Source organism: Staurois parvus, unplaced genomic scaffold (genome assembly GCF_062004578.1).
Source record: "Staurois parvus isolate SC_StPar_1 unplaced genomic scaffold, SC_StPar_1.0 ptg000004l, whole genome shotgun sequence".
NCBI classification, from domain to species: Eukaryota; Metazoa; Chordata; class Amphibia; order Anura; family Ranidae; genus Staurois; species Staurois parvus.
Genome location: NW_028317800.1, coordinates 4,467,008 through 4,488,233, shown reverse-complemented (window position 1 = coordinate 4,488,233; position 21,226 = coordinate 4,467,008). Strand labels below are relative to the sequence as shown.

General features: G+C 40.9%; 1 protein-coding gene across 1 annotated transcript in view; it reads left to right on the top strand.

Moving 5' to 3' along the window:
• The window catches only part of PPIC (peptidylprolyl isomerase C), a 37,710-nt gene extending 17,063 nt beyond the window's left edge, over positions 1-20,647 (top strand). The window contains exons 2-5 of the mRNA XM_089674843.1: positions 4,327-4,440; positions 16,198-16,291; positions 18,741-18,925; positions 20,448-20,647. Coding sequence (XP_089530969.1) covers positions 4,327-4,440; positions 16,198-16,291; positions 18,741-18,925; positions 20,448-20,582 — 528 coding nt within the window. The 3' untranslated portion in view covers positions 20,583-20,647. The remainder of the gene's footprint in view (positions 1-4,326; positions 4,441-16,197; positions 16,292-18,740; positions 18,926-20,447) is intronic.
• Positions 20,648-21,226: the final 579 nt, after the last annotated feature.

Here is a 21,226-nt window from a genome sequence, read left to right as displayed (position 1 = left end):
TACCCCAGCATAGGGGGCATATCCCAAATTTATAAGGGCATACTCCATAATTTGTGGGGAACATGCCCCAGAATTTATAGGCAAAATACCCTATAGGGAACTGATTGTTTGGGAAAAACCTGACAGGCTGGTACAGAAGTCGATCGGTAGACATATACTGTGCATGCTTCACTTTTTTTTGTTTAGCCAAAGAGTTGAACGAAAAAAAAAAATGACCCGATGCCCTCATCTATTCACTCAATGTGAATGGGGGAATCCCATTGAGTTATTTTATTCTGACTGGGGAGACTTCCCCGGCGTCACAACAAACTGATCGGTGCTGCTGGCGGCACTGATTGATTGGGAAAAACCTGATCGGCTGGTTGCCCTGAAGTCTTTCGGTGATAGATCGACTTCTGTACAACCAGCCTTCCCATACATGGATCGGAATTCATCCGGTCCCTAATAAACCAGCTGAATTTTGATCCATGTATGGCCAACTTAAAGTATTACTAAACCCATGACCGTATAATCAGTCTGTATATGCAGTTAAGAATGCTTGTTATACTCGCTGTTGAACCTAAGGAGTTAATTCTCTGCATTGTGTAAAAAGGATGTTTGATCCTGTCTTCTCTGATCCTCCCCTCCTTCCACTGCCCCCAGTCAATTTGCTGATAGAACTGAGCCTTGGAGGCAAGTTGCACATGCTAAGTTTGGTATGTATTGCTAGAGTTTTTTTTTTCTTGGGAGAGTGCATGTGATCACCACAGGGCCAATCAGCACAATCCAGACAGGGTCAGGGGTCATACAGCTTCATAGGACAATCAGGGGAGAATGAAAACTCCTCCTACAAGCTTTAACCAGTGTTCTGCTGGACACTGACAGAAGTCACAAGACTGCTCTAACTGCTGATGAGAAAAGGTATTTAGCAGTTTACATTTACTAAAATAATTGCATTTTCATTGTTTGTGTACTGTGGGAGACCAGATATAGTGAATGCAGGGTCCTGGGTTTAGTAATACTCTACAGGTGAAACTCGAAAAATTAGAATATTGTGCAAAAGTTCATTTATTTCAGTAATGCAACTTAAAAGGTGAAACTAATATATGAGATAGACTCATTACATGCAAAGCAAGATAGTTCAAGCCGGGATTTGTCATAATTGTGATAATTATGGCTTACAGCTCATGAAAACCCCAAATCCACAATCTCAGAAAATTTGAATATTACGTGCAATCAATAAAACAAGGATTGTACATAGAACAATATCGGACCTCTGAAAAGTAGAAGCATGCATATGTACTCAGTACTTGGTTTGGGCCCCTTTTGCAGCAATTACTGCCTCAATGCGGCGTGGCATGGAAGCTATCAGCCTGTGGCACTGCTGAGGTGTTATGGAAGACCAGGATGCTTCAATAGCGGCCTTCAGCTCTTCTGCATTGTTCGGTCTCATGTCTCTCATCTTTCTCTTGGCAATGCCCCATAGATTCTCTATGGGGTTCAGGTCAGGCGAGTTTGCTGGCCAATCAAGCACAGTAATCCCATGGTCATTGAACCAGGTTTTGGAGCTTTTGGCAGTGTGGGCAGGTGCCAAGTCCTGCTGGAAAATGAAGTCAGCATCCCCATAAAGCTCGTCTGCGGAAGGAAGCATGAAGTGCTCCAAAATCTCCTGGTAGACGGCTGCGTTGACCCTGGACTTAATGAAGCACAGTGGACCAACACCAGCAGATGACATGGCTCCCCAAATCAACACAGACTGTGGAAACTTCACACTGGACTTCAAGCATCTTGCAGTGTGTGCCTCTCCATTCTTCCTCCATACTCTGGGTCCTTGGTTTCCAAAGGAGATGCATAAGTTGCACTCATCAGAAAAGAGGACTTTGGACCACTGAGCAACAGACCAGGTCTGTTTTTCTTTAGCCCAGGTAAGACGCTTCTGACGTTGTTTGTTGTTCAGGAGTGGCTTGACAAGAGGAATACGACATTTGAAGCCCATGTCCAGGATCCGTCTGTGTGTGGTGGCTCTTGATGCACTGACTCCAGCCTCAGTCCACTCCTTGTGAAAGTCCCCAACACTTTTGAATGGCCTTTTCCTGACAATCCTCTCCAGGCTGCGGTCATCCCTGCTGCTTGTGCACCTTTTTCTTCTACACTTTTCCCTTTCATATAACTTTCTATTAATGTGCTTTGATACAGCACTTTGGGAACATCCAACTTCTTTTGCAATTACCTTTTGAGGCTTTCCCTCCTTATGGAGGGTGTCAATGATGGTTTTCTGCACAACTGTCAGGTCAGCAGTCTTTCCCATGACTGTGATTCCTACTGAACCAGACTGAGAGACCATTTAAAGGCTCAGGAACCCTTTGCAGGTGTTATGGCTTAATTAGCTGATCAGAGTGGGACACTTTGAGCCTAGAATATTGCACCTTTTCACAATATTCTCGTTTTCTGAGATTGTGGATTTGGGGTTTTCATGAGCTATAAGCCATAATTATCACAATTATGACAAATCACGTCTTGAACTATCTTGCTTTGCATGTAATGAGTCTATCTCATATATTAGTTTCACCTTTTAAGTTGCATTACTGAAATAAATGAACTTTTGCATGATATTCTAATTTTTCAAATTTCACCTGTAAGTCACCAGTACGGACAGAGGTAAATCTTCTCAATGGAGGCTCAGACAACAATGGACCAGTCCTTCCCTAGTCTATCCAAAACTAAAAAAAAAGTCTTTGCCCGGAGGTACACTGTAATATTGTTATATTTACTGACAGGCAATCAGTGAATAAATGTGTTGCTTAGAAAAAGAAACCAGGATAATTTGATCTTTTCCTTATCCAAGATAATTTGATCATTTCCTTATCTCTTTTGATAGTAACCTTGACCACATTCTTATTTGACAGATGTAGTTCTAATCAATAATACAAAGGAATTCTCATTCATCAAAAAACCACATTTATGGTGGAGACTGCAGGGCAAACTGCTAGGATTTCAAACAATGTGACCCCAATAGGTTTCATAGACCTCTACCTGAAAGCTAGTCGGTGTCACATTTACACGAACAAGATCATACAGCTCTTCCTTGCATTCCTCAATGCTGTTCTGGACAACATCGCTTGCATTCATTTTTATAAACCAGCTCAATCTATGGCTCCATTGACTTTCAAGTGCTTAAATCTAGCCTTGTATGTTGTTGTCTGCCCATAGTAAATGGAAAAAGCATCGCTCAAATAATACAGAGTAGGTTATCTGTCCTGTACATCATCATCACCCTTTACATTGTGTTCATAAAAGGTTGATATACAGTTTGAGTGGGTAATAACAGGTTTCATGACCCCCCCCATAATCGTATATCTTTTGGGGCAAACCTTGGTCCAGGAAACCCTTTATTAATCCTCTAGTTGTGGCTGTTATTTGTAAATCACCCGTTGCTTTTTGCTTTGTTCAATTTATACATTACAGAGAAGGCTGCAGCAGAAGCAGTGAGACTTTGTGAACATGCTGGGAGCAGGGTAAAATTCCTACTTCTGGAATTTTTGAGAGATAGTGATTCTGCCAACCAGTGTTTGCCCATAATTGAAATATCTGGTGGACCAGTCCTTAAAATCACTTTAAAAGCCATGTCCTTCTTTTGACACATCTAAATAATCTCTAAGATCTTTTTCAGACCTGTTTGCAGTCCCTACCTCCCTTTGAAAAGTGATTTGCGGTTTTTTTTTTTTTTTGTAGAGGGTGGTAGAGCAGCAACTGACAGGCTTTCAAGTGGGGCTATTGCTACCTCCTGATGTCTGTTTTTTTCTTTGCAGAACCGGGCACAGCTGTGAGTCAAGCGTCAAGCTTTTGGTTCTCAGTTGCTGTACGTCCCTATTTATCTCTGTAAGCAAATTTGACAGATGATGCAGCCTGTTAAACTCTGCAGTCCGAAATCAAAATGCCGTGGCATGGGTACAGCCCTATCAGGCTGTAATTTGAGGCTGCATTCATACTTGAGTGATTTTTTTTTTTTTTTTTTTTTAGCTCGAAGTTTAAAAAAATGCTCAAACTTAAAAATCAGTTGTTCTCTATGGTGCCTGTTCACATCTGATTGCACAAACAGGCATCATAGAGAACAATTGATTTTTAAGTCTGAGCGTTTTTGGAGCTTCGAGCTTCAAGCAACCAATCGCTCAAATGTCAATACAGCCTTAGCATTATGGAAGCAGCTGGGGGGATGGTAAAACCCTCCAGCCATTTGTGTGAAAGAGTCCTTAGTAAAGTGATTTTGTTATTTGTTTCTGCCTTTTATTTATTGATATCTCCTCTACATTGTGATGTATTTTGTGACATTGCTCTTGTATTTTACAGGTTTTCTTCGATATAAAGATTGGTGATAGAAATGCTGGACGTGTTATCATTGGATTGTTTGGAAAAGTTGTCCCAAAAACAGTGAAAAACTTTGTTGCGCTTGCAACTGGTGAAGTAAGCATCTTAAATATATAGCAATACGGATATAATGAGAATGTCCTTTAACAATAAGTTACATTTCTGTGTTCTTAGTCTCACAAGCTTTAATCTTTTTAAGAGAAACCTATTAAGGAGGTAATATTAGAAATTAAAGGAGAAAAGTGGGAATTCAACAAAAAAAAAACATACAGCAGGTAAAATAAATATTGAACACGTCACCAATTTTCTAGGTAAATACATTTCTAAAGGTGCTATTGATATGAAATTCTCACCACGTCAGTAATCCATGCAATCCAGACATACAAAGAAACCAAAACAAATAAAATCAGAAATTATGTTATGTGTAATAAAATGGAATGACACAAGGAAAAAGTTTTGAACACACTAACTGAAATGTATTTAATACTTCGTACAAAATCCTTTGTTGATAATAACAGCTTAAAGGGGCCTCCTGTATGGAGAAACTAGCCATATGCATTGCTCAGGTGTGATTTTGGCCCATTTTGGCCCATTCTTCCACACAAACAGTCTTCAAATCTTGAAAGTTCTGTGGGCATCTTCTATGAAATTTGATCTTTTAGATCTTTCCTTAGATTTTTTGTTGGATTCAAGTCAGGTGATTGGCTAGGCCATTCTAGCAGCTTTATTTTCTCTTTCTTTGAAACCAATTGAGAGTTTCCTTGGCTTTGTGTTTGGGATCATTGTCTTGCTGAAATGTCCACCCTCCTTTTCATCTTCATCATCCTGGTGGATGGCAGCAGATTTTTATGAAGAATGTCTTGGTACATTTTTCCATTCATCCTTCCTTCAGAGATATGAAGTTTGCCAGTACCGTATGCTGAAAAACAGCCCCACACCATGATGTTCCCACCTCCAAACATCACTGTTGGTATAATGTGTTTTTGGGGTGATGTGCAGCACCATTTGACCTCCAAACATGGTGGGTATTATGGCATCCACAGAGTTCAGTTTTGGTCTCATCTGACCAGACTATATTCTCCCAGTATTTCACAGGCTTGTCTAAATGTTGTGCAGCAAACTTTAAACAAGCTTCTACATGAGTTTTCTTCAGCTATGGAGTCTTCCGTGGTGAGCGTGCGTACAAGCCAAGGAGTGCATTACTTATTGTTTTCTTTGAAACAATTGTACCTGCTAATTCCAGGTCTTTCTGAAGTTCTCCACAAGTGGCCCTTGATCCAATAAATAAAAACCAGATATCCGTGCTGACTGCTAAAATGAAGAAGCTAGCACAAAAGGTAGTATATAGACCCAATATAACGAAATAAATAAGTGCAGGGCTTAATAATTAAAGTGAAAAAACAATGATCATGTGAATATTATCAGTGTCCATGTACACAATTCAGTGTTCAGTAAGTATTTGCTGATCCATCACCCTCAAACTGTGTTCTTGATAGCAGACAGCCAAATAAGTAACAAGAATACCAACCATGTCTTCCAGTGAATTGCAAACTGACCGGAACTATCGGCTGCCACTACAGCAGCATAAATGCCTGTAAACCTCAGCCAGTCTCAGATGCAGCTTGTCATGGCAATCAGTGTAAAAAGAGCATCCTCTCTAGTGCAGAATCTAGCAAAACAAGGCTCACCAAGAGCAAAAAGTGCTTTCCACAGTGTAGTATTTATTACAAAAACCAAATGTGTACAAATAAAGGTAAACACAAATATGCCGGCTTACATGTGTGGCCGCTGCCGACCCGGGATCATGCAGCAGTGTGAAGTCAGCACTATAACTCCACCCGATGCGTTTCATCCAATAGGACGTTCTCAAGGGGTGATAGTGCTGAAAACTTATATAGGGAATATGGTCTCCGACCTCCTTCATCTAATCGCAAACAAGAACCAGAAGTGTACAAGAAGCCATCATGCTAAAACCGGAAGTCTCAAAAACGCCATCTTAGAAGTGGTCATAAAAGTTATATGATGAAAAGTAATTATAGACCTGTTAGTTTAACTTCTATAGTTGGGAAGATACTGGAGAGTTTAATAAAAGACCACATAGATGAGTTCTTGTTGTAAAAAAAATATTTTAAGCAACAGACAGCATGGATTCATGAAAGACAGAAGTTGTCAAACAAATCTGATTTCTTTTTATGAGGAGGTGAGCAAAACCTTGGACAGAGGGGTGCTGGTGGACGTAGTATACTTGGATTTTGCAAAAGCGTTTGACATAGTTCCCCACACACGGCTAATGTGTAAGGTAAAGTCTACAGGCTTGGAAAAATCTGTATGTAAATGGATAGAAAACTGGCTAAAAGATCGTATTCAGAGAGTAGTGGTTAATAATTCATACTGCGAATGGTCTAGGGTTGTCAGTGGTGTACCCCAAGATTCAGTGTTGGGATCCTTACTTTTTAATATATTTATAAAGTATATAGGGTCTGGGATTAAAAATCCCATTTCAGTCTTTGCAGTTGACACCAAGCTGTGAAGTGGAATAACGTCTTAACAGGATGTCTCCAACTTACAAGCCGACCTCAATGCACTGTTTAATTGGGCAACTATGTGCCAAATGAGGTTTAATGTTGATAAATGTAAGGTTCTGCACATGGGGGTGAAGAATATGCATGCATCATACATACTAGGGTGGGTACAACTGGGGGAATCAATGGTGGAGAAGGATCTGGGGGTTCTGGTAGATCACAAGCTTAATAATGGCATGCAATGCCAAGCTGCAGTTTCTAAAGTGAGCAAAATCCTCTCTTTTATTAAAGGAGGTATAGACTCCAGAGAGAGAGATATCATATTACCCCTGTACAAATCATTAGTAACACCTCATCTAGAATATGCAGTTCAGTTTTGGGCACCAATTCACAAAAAGAACATTGGGGAACTGGAGAAAGTACAGAGAAAGGCAACCAAACTGATAAGAGGCATGGAGGAGCTCAGCTATGAGGAAAGGTTAGAGGAACTGAATTTATTCTCTCTTGAGAAGAGGAGATTAAGGGGGGATATGATCAACATGTATAAATACATCAGTGGTTCATATAGTGAACTCGGTGTAGAGCTATTCACCCTGAGGTCATCACAGAGGACAAGGGGGCACTCTTTACGTCTGGAGGAAAAGAAATCTAATCTCCAAATACGGAAAGGTTTCTTCACAGTGAGAGCTGTAACAATGTGGAATAGACTCCCTCAAGAGTTGGTTCTGGCCAGCTCAGTGGATTGCTTTAAGAAAGGCCTGGATTGTTTCTTGGATACACAGAATATAACTGGTTACTAATATTTATAGGTAAAGTTGATCCAGGGAATATCTGATTGCCTCTCTGGGGATCAGGAAGGATTTTTTTTCCCAGCAGGAGCAAATTGGATCATGCTTTGCTGGATTTGTTGCCTTCCTCTGGATCAACTGTGGGTGTAGGATTCTAACTTTTTTTTTTTTAATGGTTGAACTGGATGAACGTTTGTCTTTTTTCAGCCAGACTAACTATGTAACTATGAAAAAACGGAAGCAACTAAGCCTTAGTTTTATTGAAGGGTACCGAGCAAGCATCATCCCTTCATAACTGAACTGAACTCCCAGCAGCTCATTAAGAGGCTGAGCCAGCTCCAATCAGGCATCCTTCCACAGACTACATCAGCCAACAGTGGGCTTTTGCCCATTGTCGGCAGATTTTGTGTCATGAGAGAGCACAAGTAAGTGCACGCCTGTGCCCCAGAAGAGAAGCATGACCAAAAAAGCTGTGGCCATACTACCCTTTAAAAAGAAAATAACACTGAAGTTCCTTTTTGTGATAAAAAAAAGGTGATAATCGTGTATATATCTTATTTTGCAAGATAGGAAATGTAGATCTACTGTACATACATCCTTTTCCTATTTATGAAGTATTTCAGTTTATCTGTCAGTATTACTTTGTAACCTCCCAGTCATCCTGCTGTATGGGAACTACAATTGCCAACCTGCTCTGCAAGTCTCAGCAAGATCGGACAGTTTGGGACCTGTATTCAGCTCCTGACCCCAACAGCTGGAAGGACTATTTGTTTATACAGTTTGACTTTGTGGCTTCTACTGTGTAATATTTCCAGCTTATACTGTGAGATTTATATATTAACATTTTCAAGGGCCACAGTAAGTTTGATTTGTTTTTATAAATAATATGCTGGTTAAGGGGGATGCATCCTGGATGGCAGGTATGTATCTCCCCATTTTTTGTGCGGCAGTTGGTGGGCTCTTTAATAGACACAACAGGGTGTTCATGGAGGAGAGGGCTGATAAAAAAAAATGGAGGTAGAGAGGATAGGGAGAGGGAGTGATGGGAGGTCTGTTAATTGCAGCATCTGTGAGGTTGGTTATAGATATAGGAGAATGCTCCAGGGTCAGTGTGTTTGCTCAGTTCCATCAATCAGCAGGTCCCACTTGGGATTACGGGCAGAAACAACACAATTCTGCCCACGATAAAAAATGCCCATATGTGAATGGAGCCTCAGATACATTGTCCTTGTGGGGGGAAATATTCCATCCAGCTTGCTTGTGTGGATGGAGGCATCTGTTAGTTTAGTTTCATTATGTTTAGCTGCTGGCTGAACTATTTGTGTATTGCCAGCATTACTGCCCCCAAACCTTTTCACCAGAGAGGAAGCAAAGGAAACTTTCCAGCAGTGACACATACAGAAGACGTTTTTACTTCTTCTTTTTTTTAAGAAAAGTAGGAGAATGCAAGAATTTGTCAGATTTTTATTGTTGCCTCTTTCCCTGTAAAAAGTTGTCTCCAGAACAGGAAGTGATGGAAAATCTCTCTAACAGAGCCATGGATAGCAGTGAAAACTGACAGGTAAGGTTGCACAGATACCATGTACTTTTTCATCAGTGAGTACGGGTACTGATACTTGTGCTCTAGTACTTGCCGATACCGATTACCTATACCTTTACAGTACGATTTGAGCCCATACAAAATGAATGGCTCAAATCGCACTGCAAATTGCACCACAGCTGCAGGGAAACCACTTTTGGGCAGGAATCGCGCTGCATTTCTGTTCAAATCACATGCAATGCTTTGCAGTGCGATCTGAGCCCATTCATCTAGTAATCCTTCAATCTAAATTTAGGAATTTGTCAGTTATTCTATGTCAGTCTCCTCCTGCAGATGTCTATGCTAGAACCTTTTACTCCCCCATCCTCCTTCCTTTTGACTGTATCCCTAATTGGGACTATAATACTTTTGTTGGATGCAAATATCTTTCTGAAAATTTTTTTTATTAAGTATGACAACTGTTTCTTACAAATTTTTACAAAGAAAACTTGTTGTGTGAAATATAGAGGACAGCCCTTGTTGCCATTCTTCAGAAACTAGCTGTGTGGCTGCCACGAACATGGAACATGCATGTAGCCAGTAAAAGTCATGGTAGAATTAGAACTCATCATCTGCATAATGTATGCTTCTTCTGGGTAAGTGACTAATTTAATATCGAAGTTGATCATTGAGTATGACAGCGAGGCGACTAATATTTACATGCAGACTGGTCAGATCAGTTTAGATAATGCCTCTTTTTTAGTTTCTATGCCAAAGTTTCATTTATTGACATTGGGATACATTCACAGGGATATTAGAAATGAAAGATCGCAGCGCCTCCACCCACACCACCTATGAACCTACTAAAGAGCAAAAAATAATAAACAAACGGTGTGTGGTCCTCCCTTTCATACCAAGCCCTTCTGGTCTGGTATGGATTTTGAGGGGAAGCCCCATGCCAAAATTAAAAAAAAAAAAAAAGGTGTGTGGTTCCCTCCCCAAAATCCATACCAGATCCTTATCCAAGCATGCAGCCCGGCAGGTCAGGAAAGGGGGGGGGGGGGCAAGTGTGCGCCCCCCCCTCCTGAACAATACCAGGCCACATGCCTTCAACATGGGGGGGTGCTTTGGGGTAGGGGGAGCTCCCCCCCCAAAGCACCTTATCCCCATGTTGATGGGGACAAGGGCCTCTTCCCCACAACCATGGGCTTTTGCAGGGGGGGCCCCAGATCCTGCCCCCCCCCCCCCACGTGAATGAGTATAGAGTCCATGGCACCGCTACCCATACACAAAGAAAAAGCTGTAGTGTGATAAAAGACAATGTCAATCACAATGCCTGCCTGCTGCCGCCACTCTGCTCCCAGCGCTGGCTCCTGGCTGTCTGCCTCTACGCTGGTTTGACAGTTCTTATATATGTTAGGAGTGGGTATGGATTGATGCTGTATTTTAGTAGCTTTTTTTAATGGATTCAAATAGGTTTTTTTTTTATTATCATATTCAGATGCGATAAGATAAAGCTTAGTGAATTGTGCCCTAGATATGGACCAGCCAAAAAAAAGCATCTAAACGCAAACGCGCATAAACGTGGTTAACCGCGTTTATAAGCATTTGGTGTTTGAAACACCGGTAGAATCTACTCCTGAACGTGATTTTGTTGCTTTTAAGAAAATGACTGTAAACTCAACTGCCTGTAAATGACTGTAAACGACTGTGTACATGGGCACATAGGAAAACGTTAGGGAGAGTTCAGGGACTGCTGAAAAAAATGCTGAACAACTCCTGAACGTTGGTTTAGCAGCTGCAGTGTACATGAGCCCTAATAATAATAATCATCTCTTTGACAGATTCCCAACCCAGATGAATGAGTAGTTTAACTTGGGGTGAACTGTTGCCAAAATGTCCTTGTGCACATGCCTACCTCTAGACATGCCTGGAATGAGGAAATGAATGTCTGTCCCCATTCCATAGGTCCTTCAGCAACATCTTCACCACCTAAACCTAATCTCTTACCATTTTTTTAGAGTGGCATTCAATATGTAGACTGTATTACTCCATTACAACCTATTATCTTGGTAGAAAAATCGAGTATTTTAGAGCTGTACTTTGATGTTTTTCTTCATAAATCTTTGACTTGAAATGTGTCTTTGAACTTTCTAGGGAAGTTCACAACTCCAGGAATAGCCAATTCCCATGCACAGTCCCAGTTCCCTCTCCTCTTCCGAAGTGTCAAATTACTGTCCGTGCTGGCCCAGCTCATCCCCTCACCTTAGATCGGCTGCTAGGACATTGTTGGACTGGCATTGTGCTATAGCTTTCTCTGGTACAATTGATCTTGCAGTTGGTGTGTATGTTTGAAAGGGGGTATCAATGCTGCTTCCCATTTCCTGTTTTTTTTCACCATATATTACTTCAAGCTGCCAAGAGAGATCCCACTTTTACTGCCCACATTCTTGCTGTATCATTGCATAGTGAGGCAGTTGCCCACCCCAGCCTTACGCTATAGGAACTAGAGGCCGGATCCATATAGATTCACAGCCAGAAGTTATAAAACATAACACTTAACTCTCTGCCCCTAAATGTTCACCCCTTCCCAGCCAGTGTCATTAGTACAGTGACAATGTGTAATATTAGCACTCATCACAGTATTAGTGTCAGGGGCAGTTAACCAGCTCCCACAAAGTATCCGTGTCAGATTGGTCACTGTGCTATCACAATCCCACTATAAATCGCTGATCACCGCCGTTACTAGTATATGAAAAAAAAATTCCAGTATATATACACCATAGTTTGTAGGGCAGACTCTAACTTTCATGCAAACAAATTAATATACACTTATTGGGATCTTTTTTTTATCAAAGACATGTAGCAGAATACATTTTGGCCTAAATTTATGAAGAAATTATTTTTTAAATTTTTATTGGATGTTTTATATTAAAAAGTAAAAAATACTTATATTTTTTTCAAAATGTTCTATATTTTTTTGTTTATATAATAAAAATAAAAAACCCAGTGGTGATCAAATACCATCAAAAGAAAGTTCTATTTCTGTGAAAAAATTATGTAAATTTCACTTGGGTACAGTGTTGCATGATTGTGAAATTACCAGTTTGTGCAGGGCCAATTAGCAAAAAAATGCCCTGGTCACGAAGTGGGTAAAATCTTCTGGAGCTTAAGTGGTTAACCACTTTACAACTGCACTATAGCCAAAAGACGGTTACAGCGTGGTTGTCCAGTTCTGGGAGGGTGTCATATGACATCCTCCCAAAACACGTTCCCCCCCCTCCGTGTGCCCCCAGTGGCATGCTTCTGGCTCAGTGATCACATGACAAAGTAAAAGACCAATCACAGCGGCTTTTTACCACGTGGTCAGCTGTGTCCAATGACACAGCAGATCACAAAGTAAATACAGTTGCCGGTTATCGGCAGCACTTTCCTTACGCTGTCACAGTGTGAGAAAAGTACTGCCGATAAATGGCAAATGTCACAGAGCAGATTTGTACTCAATCAGTGCCCTGATCATCAGTGCCACCCTTCATTGCCCATCATTGCTGCATATCAGTGAAGCATCATCGATGCCTTCTTATCAATGGCCATCAGTGCCACCTCGTCGGTGCCCATCAGTTTATGAGAAAATTTACCTGTTTGCAAAATTTTATAATAGTAACAAAGAAAACCTTTTTTTTTTCAAATTTATTGTTTATAATGCAAAAAATCAAAACTCCAGTGGCAATTAAATACCACCAAAAGAAAGCTCTATTTGCGTGAAAAAAAATTTCAAATGGGTACAATGTTGCATGACCGCACAATTGTCATTCAGATTGTGACAGCACTGAAAGCTGAAAATTGGCCTGGGCAGGAAGTGGGTAAAAGTGCCCGGTAGGCTAGTGGTTAAACGCCATATGTTATCTTCTATACAGCTTTGCTGGTAGCTCGATGACTTTTATGCCCTATCAAAATTACCCAGCAGTAACTGGACCGTTGTTGGTACTATACAGGTGAAACTCAAAAAATTAGAATACCAAAAGTTCTTAAGTGGAGGTGGGGTAGGCTTCCTTGAATAAATGACTTTTTAAGGATCGTCTACAGGCAAACAGGTTAGGAGCTAACCGGACATACTGGGGCAGGGAGTTCCAGAGGATTGGAGAGGCTCTGGAGAAGTCCTAGAGATGAACGTGGGAGGAGGTAACAAGGTAACAGGAGGTCTTGGGAGGAGCGAAGAGGACAGTTTGGGCGATATCTACAGATGAGGTTGATGATGTAGCTGGGGGCAATGTTGTGGATGGCAATGTACAGGTGAACCTCAAAAAATTAGACTATCGTGCAAAAGTTCATTTATTTACTCCTAGATTGTAAGCTCGAAAGAGCAGGGCCCTCAATCCCCTCATGTTTTGCATTGTATTGGTATTGTTCTGTCACATGTTCTGTCCCCCTTTGTAATGTACAGCGCTGAGTGAACTATTGGTGCTTTATAAATACTGTATAATAATAATAATTTATTTCAGTAATGCAACTTAAAAGGTGAAACTAATATATAAGATAGACTCATTACATGCAAAGCAAGATAGTTCAAGCCGTGATTTGTCATAACTGTTATTACAGCTCATGAAAACCCCAAATCCACAATCTCAGAAAATTAGAATATTGTGAAAAGGTGCAATATTCTAGGCTCAAAGTGTCCCACTCTAATCAGCTAATTAAGCCATAACACCTGCAAAGGGTTCCTGAGCCTTTAAATGGTCTCTCAGTCTGGTTCAGTAGGAATCACAATCATGGGAAAGACTGCTGACCTGACAGTTGTGCAGAAAACCATCACTGACACCCTCCATAAGGAGGGAAACCCTCAAAAGGTAATTGAAAAATAAGTTGGATGTTTCGAAAGTTCTGTATCAAAGCACATTAATAGACGGATCCTGGACATGGGCTTCAAATGTTGTATTCCTCTTGTCAAGCTGCTCCTGAACAACAAACAACGTCAGAAGCATCTTACCTGGGCTAAAGAAAAACAGACCTGGTCTGTTGCTCAGTGGTCCAAAGTCCTCTTTTCTGATGAGAGCAACTTTTGCATCTCATTTGGAAACCAAGGACCCAGAGTATGGAGGAAGAATGGAGAGGCACACACTGCAAGATGCTTGAAGTCCAGTGTGAAGTTTCCACAGTCTGTGTTGATTTGGGGAGCCATGTCATCTGCTGGGGTTGGTCCACTGTGCTTCATTAAGTCCAGGGTCAACGCAGCCGTCTACCAGGAGATTTTGGAACATGTCATGTTTCCTTCCGCAGGCGAGCTTTATGGGGATGCTGACATCATATTCCAGCAGGACTTGGCACCTGCCCACACTGCTAAAAGCTCAAAAACCTGGTTCAATGACCATGGGATTACTGTGCTTGATTGGCCAGCAAACTCACCTGACCTGAATCCCATAGAGAATCTATGGGGCATTGCCAAGAGAAAGATGAGAGACATGAGACCGAACAATGCAAAAGAGCTGAAGGCCGCTATTGAAGCATCCTGGTCTTCCATAACACCTTAGCAGTGCCACAGGCTGATAGTTTCCATGCCACGCCGCATTGAGGCAGTAATTGCTGCAAAAGGGGCCCAAACCAAGTACTGAGTACATATGCATGCTTCTACTTTTCAGAGATATTGTTCTATGTACAATCCTTGTTTTATTGATTGCATGTAATATTCTAATTTTCTGAGATTGTGGATTTGGGGTTTTCATGAGCTGTAAGCCATAATCATCACAATTATGACAAATCACGGCTTGAACTATCTTGCTTTGCATGTAATGAGTCTATCTCATATATTAGTTTCACCTTTTAAGTTGCATTACTGAAATAAATGAACTTTTGCACGATATTCTAATTTTTCAAGTTTTACCTGTACAAGTCACAAATTAAATTGTATAGAAACCTAGAGGAGCCAGATATGGGAAAACATCAAAAATGTAAAAGCGCAGCAAGACAAATTTGTTAAAAATGTTCCTAAAAGTATTTAATAGAAAAGATTAAAGTTGTATTATTGCAGTACTTTTCCTTACGGATCATTTACCAGCTGTAATTCAGGAGCAGTTAGAAGGTGAAGAGAAATAAAGAAACAAATGCATCCCTCATATGACTCCCTGTCAGTAGTCCAGAATAACATGTGAGCACACCACTAAATGAAACCAAGTTTATTTTTCCAGCCTGTTTTTATTAATATGAAAACTGGGCATGTCCGAAGTGGGTCAGTGTACATAGGTCTGTGTGTGTTGGGTGATGGTACAATGGAAATGGCTGCAGAATGTTTGGTGAGAGATAGTCGGTGTCCATAAATGTGATTCATGTCTTCCTGTGGGGGCAAGTGCGCAGGCTTGGATAATGGCGAGAGCAGCTGGAGGATGTGACATGCACAATGTCTCCTCTGTTTTCTGTAGAAGTAAATGCTGCTTAATAGCTGTGCTGGCTTACTCTGTGTAAGACGTAACTGAGGAAAAACTCAGGAAGATTTACTATGTTATTGGCTGAGTGGGTGGTAAGTGAAGGACAGGACCCAAGCACATTTCACCTGAACTAATATTCCTTCCAGGCTCTTACTTCTGACATTATGGCTCTTCATTTCCTAATTAGGCCTCTTGCACCCAGGCACCTGAGCCCATGAAATGTCAATTCTGGCACATTTCCCCCATACAGAAAGACCAGGTGCTGCGCACAGATGCCTATAGCCAGTCAACTGAGCGTATATACCCCAGTACAGTCATTCATGTCTGGGGGTGGATGTACACAATGTGTGCTCTTTCTGGACAGGGGCAATACGCCAAGATATACGTTGCATGGGATCAGGCACCCGCATCTAAAAAGCCTTGTCTGATGAATACTGCTGAAAACGAAAGGCATGTCCTGCAAACTCTGACTGTAAGAACATACATTTTCCTGGATGGTGGCAAACCGCTGTCATAGAATGCAAACAGTGTGGTATTCCAGCAATGTATTCTAATATCTCTGCTCTTACAGCAGTTTCCTAACATTTTGTTTCCTTCTAATTCAGAAAGGTTATGGCTACAAAGGCACCAAGTTTCACCGAGTTATCAAAGACTTCATGATCCAAGGAGGGGATTTCTCAGTTGGAGATGGGACAGGAGGTACATTTTTTAAGGCTTTTAATTAAAGAGAAAAATGTCTTTATTACATCTTTGCAAAAGGGTGAAACACTCATGAATGTTCATTTATTTAGTTTATTGTGTAAAAAAAATTGCTTTCACTGGCAGAGTGAAATGCGTGTCTCAGAATCCTCTGGTGAAAGCAGTATCCTCTTGCCACATATCAGTAATCACTTTTGGTTAAAGACCAAATTCACCTTTTGTGTAAAGAAAAAAAAAAAAAAAGTAATAAAAATATGCATTAAATATTTTTTGTCATTGCACCTGCAATCTGCGGATCGTGAGTGTAGTGTCGGCCTCCTGCAGGCTCTTCGTACAGCTCCCTGTTCAGGCAGACAGTTGCTGAGCTGCAGGAAGTGTCAGTGGACTACGAGGGCAATGATCAGCATGTCCTTAATCCATTGACAACTAGTCCATCGGCTACGATGGCTGAGAGATTGCTGTAAACAAATGATGTGGTTGTGTGGGTGGAACCCTGCACAGTCATGCCTATTTTAAGTGTGACAGTGGCTGTGGGAGAGACAAACCCGTCTGCTGTCATGGGAGGGGGGGAGACGACTCACAGAGTGATGGGGAGTGGCGATTAACAACCCAGCACCCATATTTAGGGTGCAACAAGTTGCTAAAGGTGAACCTAGCCTTTAAGCTGGACATACTCAGCGTTACTGCAGTTAACTAGTTTGTGGCTCAAGAGATGGGGAATGGCATCCTTCAATGGAGGCTGATGAGACGGCTATTTTGCCTCCTAACCGTGCCCCACTTAGGAATGTTTTTTAATTACCCTTTATCAAATTCTGCTTGCAATAGATGCAGCTAATAGATGAAAATAATCGAATACATTAAGAAACGTTTTGCTTTTCCCCATATTTTGCTTATTAGAAATACAACAGAGAACCTATTAAGCTCCTGTTACATTGGTACAGGAAGAAAAACCACCCCTCTGTCCTAGGCACTCTTATTTGCCTTTAACTGCACTCCCTTGTCACTCTGATCCCCACCACCAACCCCTGCAAAGTGACCAGCCATTGACATGGCACAAGCCCATCATCCTGTCCTACGCATCCACCTGTGCCTATTACCACCATACGTTTGGAATTCAAATCTCCACCGCCACTTCTACAAGGTGACTAACCATTGCAGACAGCTGCATATCCAATGACATATCCTGCCCCGATGTTGGGCCCTAGTGACTGATCACCCAGCTACCAAGCACTGCATTGTGGGGAAGCAGGTGACATGTCACATGTTCTTTGTACCCCAAAGTACTGGGATTTATTTTTACAGCGCAACAGTGGTGGAAAGACATCAATAAAGTTTCTTAGGGCAGGTGAGGGTGGCTTGGGGATTTTCTTTCATTTGTTCTCTTAGGTTTAAGCCTTGTACACACCAGTGTGCAGAGACGTCAATTTTTCTGCATGCGTTCTGCAAGGACACAACAAAATCAAATGTTCACTATGTGTCCTGTTCACACCACAACACTGATATCACGTACAGGTGTTTTCTGCACAGGAATCTGCAACATGTATACAACTCATTGAAGCGCACATGAAAACTGATGTCTCTGCAAATGAGATCTGCATGTCAGGTTCCATCAGTTTTTCTGCACGTATGGTGTGAACGAGACCTTACTGTAAAGGAGTTAAAGGAAACCTTTCCATAGGAAACATGGAGGCCACCATTTCTAACTGCAAATGCTAATTGCCTGGCTGTAATACTGAGCCTTGTGTTTCAATACTCTAAGCCAATAACTCGGAACAGATATGAATGTCTCTCTTATGATTTCTGGATATGTGCCGAGTCGATGGGTCCTAGCATTGATGTCAGTCAGTACAAAAGCCAGGCAACTAACATTTTTAGTATGAAGTCAGCAATGGCAACCCCCATAAGATTCCTAGGAATGCACAATTTAAGCATTTTGTGTCCCTGGTTTAAACCCGCTTAGCTATGACATGCTAAAGAGGAGAATGAATGTCATTTACAGTAACAATTGTACAAATTCTTGCACATGCAGATAGCAAATACAAGCATGGCCAAACCATAAAAGATGTACATTTTCAAATGCTGTAATGTAGTTCTGTTTTGCAGGGGACTCCATGTCACATGAGGAATATATAAATATATATTTTTCTATTGTTAGAATAAGCAGGTATTTTTGACACTGTCTGAAAAGGAATTTTGCCCCTTTAAAAGCCATAAGATACATTTGGGGGTTGATTTCCTAAAACTGGAGAGTGTAAAATCTGGTGCAGCTGTGTATGGCAGCCAATCAGCTTCTAACTTCAGCTTGTTCAATTAAGCTTTGATAAAAAAAAACTGTTTGGTTTCTTTGCAGGACTGCACCAGAATTTACACTCTCCAGTTTTAGTAAATCAACCCCATATTGTATAGTGCTAAAAGATAACATGGCAAACTGAATATTACAATTTTTTAGGTTGGAGTATCTATGGGAATACGTTTCCAGATGAGAATTTTAAGCTGAAGCACTATGGCATTGGCTGGGTGAGCATGGCTAATGCAGGGCCAGATACCAATGGGTCACAGTTCTTTATCTCCACAACAAGACCTTTATGGCTCAACGGGAAACATGTTGTGTTTGGCAAAGTTCTGGACGGCATGGTAAGAAAACTGTATTCTTTTATTGCATATAAATAACTATGTTCAGTGGCTGCAGCTTTTCATTTATTTTGTACTCCTTCCACAAACAGTTGAGACCTGTGTAAATAGGTGCTGTTTTCCTGAATTTTGAAACGCACATCAAATGAAGATCAGATTTCCATTTACTACAAATGTGTGGTGTGGATGACAGTTCTGAGACTGTACTTGACTTACTTTGTGCTGCATTTATTTGAACACAGCGGGCCCTATTGAGATGCTTTTGCATTGCAGACAAGGCAGATTATACTTCACCTTTTACTGTGTTTTATGTTTGAAGATGTCGTTCTAACAGTGGTTGTCAGAAAAAATCTTCTAATAGACAGCAAAAAAAAAAAAAAATCTGAAAAGGGGTTTAAAGTGTTACTAAACCCACAACAGTAAAATCAGTCTGTATATGCAGTAAAGCATGCTTGATATACTCACTGTGGAACCTAAAGGGTTAATCCTCCGCATTGTGTAAAAAGGATGGTTTGATCCTATCTTCTCTGATGCTCCCCTCCTACTGTCCCCAGTCCATCTGCTGATAGAACAGAGCCTTGGGGGGCAAGCTGCACATGCTCAGTTTGGTGTTTTTGTGCTAGTTTTTTTTTTTTTTCTTTTCTTGGGAAATTGCATGTGATTAGCACAGGGCCAATCAGCACTGTCCAGACAGAGTCAGGGGTTATGTAACCTCACAGGACATTCAGGGGAGAATGAAAACTACAAACTTTAACCTGTGCTCTGCTGGACACTGATAGAAGTCACAAGACTGCTCTAACTGCTGATGAGAAAAAGGTGTTTAGCAGTTTATATTTACTAAAATCATTCATGTCCATGTTGTGTGTACTGTAGGAGACCAGATATAGTGAATGCAGGGGCCTGGGTTTAGTAACACTTTAACCCTTCTGCACTCTAGCCAAAAAAAGTTTAGTTTTTAGATACACTTATAATGTAATGAGCAGTCTCAATAGGGAGATTCAGGAAACTGTAAGGAGGGAGATGATTCTTAGCGCAATCATTGGCCTAAAAAGACTTGTGTGACACCTCCCCATGACAAACCAAAAATCTAGATCATCTCTCAGTGATGTATTGGACAAAACAAATTCTGAATGTCAACAATGTGCCCATTAATATAAACACACCTATAATTTTATTGGTGGTGTTTTGACCCCTGTAAACTCTTATACACAACCTAATAATTCAGAAAAGCACTTTTATAAGAGATATGTTGTGAGAGTAAAACATTTTTCTAGTTTCCATTTATGAAGCACCAATATTGTCTTATGACCATAACACTGCTTAAAAAACAAACAATCATCATTGTGCTGTGCGCTTTACAAACCCTCAAAGTGCCGGGAGGAGGACACCCGCCACATGACTGACAGATAATGGGACTGGGCTCTCCTTTAATCTAGTGTTCCCTGCAGTGTTACATTACCTTTCTGGCTTTCATTCAAATAAATCTTTATGTCTGGTATGCTTTCTGTCCACCTTCTTTCTCCAGGCTGTGGTGCACTCTGTAGAGCTCCAAGCAACAGATGACAAGGACCATCCTTTCCAGGAGTGTGTTATAGTGAACAGTGGCCAGATCAACGTCAAAGAACCATTTGTGGTGGAAGTGGATGACTGGCAGGACTAAAATAATTTTTTTAATACCTCTTTTTAAAAAAGATTTTTTAAATAAATGTAAATATGTTAATCTGACCATGTGGTATTCTTGTCCTTTATAACCATGTGAAAATGGTAGACAGTGTTCAAAAATATTTTAACTTTACTGCAAATGCTCATCTGAAGACGTTATAATACTCAGAAGAAGACAGGTACATGATATGAGTCAGCAATAAGAATATTGAAAGTGCTAATATATTATTAAGGTACTTTCCTTGCTTCACTACTTAGTCACTGTGCAGGAACAAGCCTATATAGTGTGTTGTCATATGTACACGCTTATCCTAATCAGCAAGTGTAAAAAGAGAAGGATGGAAAGCCCTGGACCTGTAATTTATTAAAAATAAAAATGCTAATGTCATCTTACTCCTATCCCTGATAGGTTGCTTGTAAGGGCTAGTTCACATGGGCGTAGAGTGCTGTTTATCTTTTTGTACCAGCATGAAGCTGCTTGTAGGCAACCTCTATAAGTAAATGGGATATGCATTGTTTGTTCGGATTCACCGACACAGCCGAGTTTGACAGGTACGATTGCAGTTTGTGCACCTAGGGCTATGCATCTGCCTCTGCCAAACGTGTGAGTGAATATGTACAGCCAATGCTTATCTGGCTGCC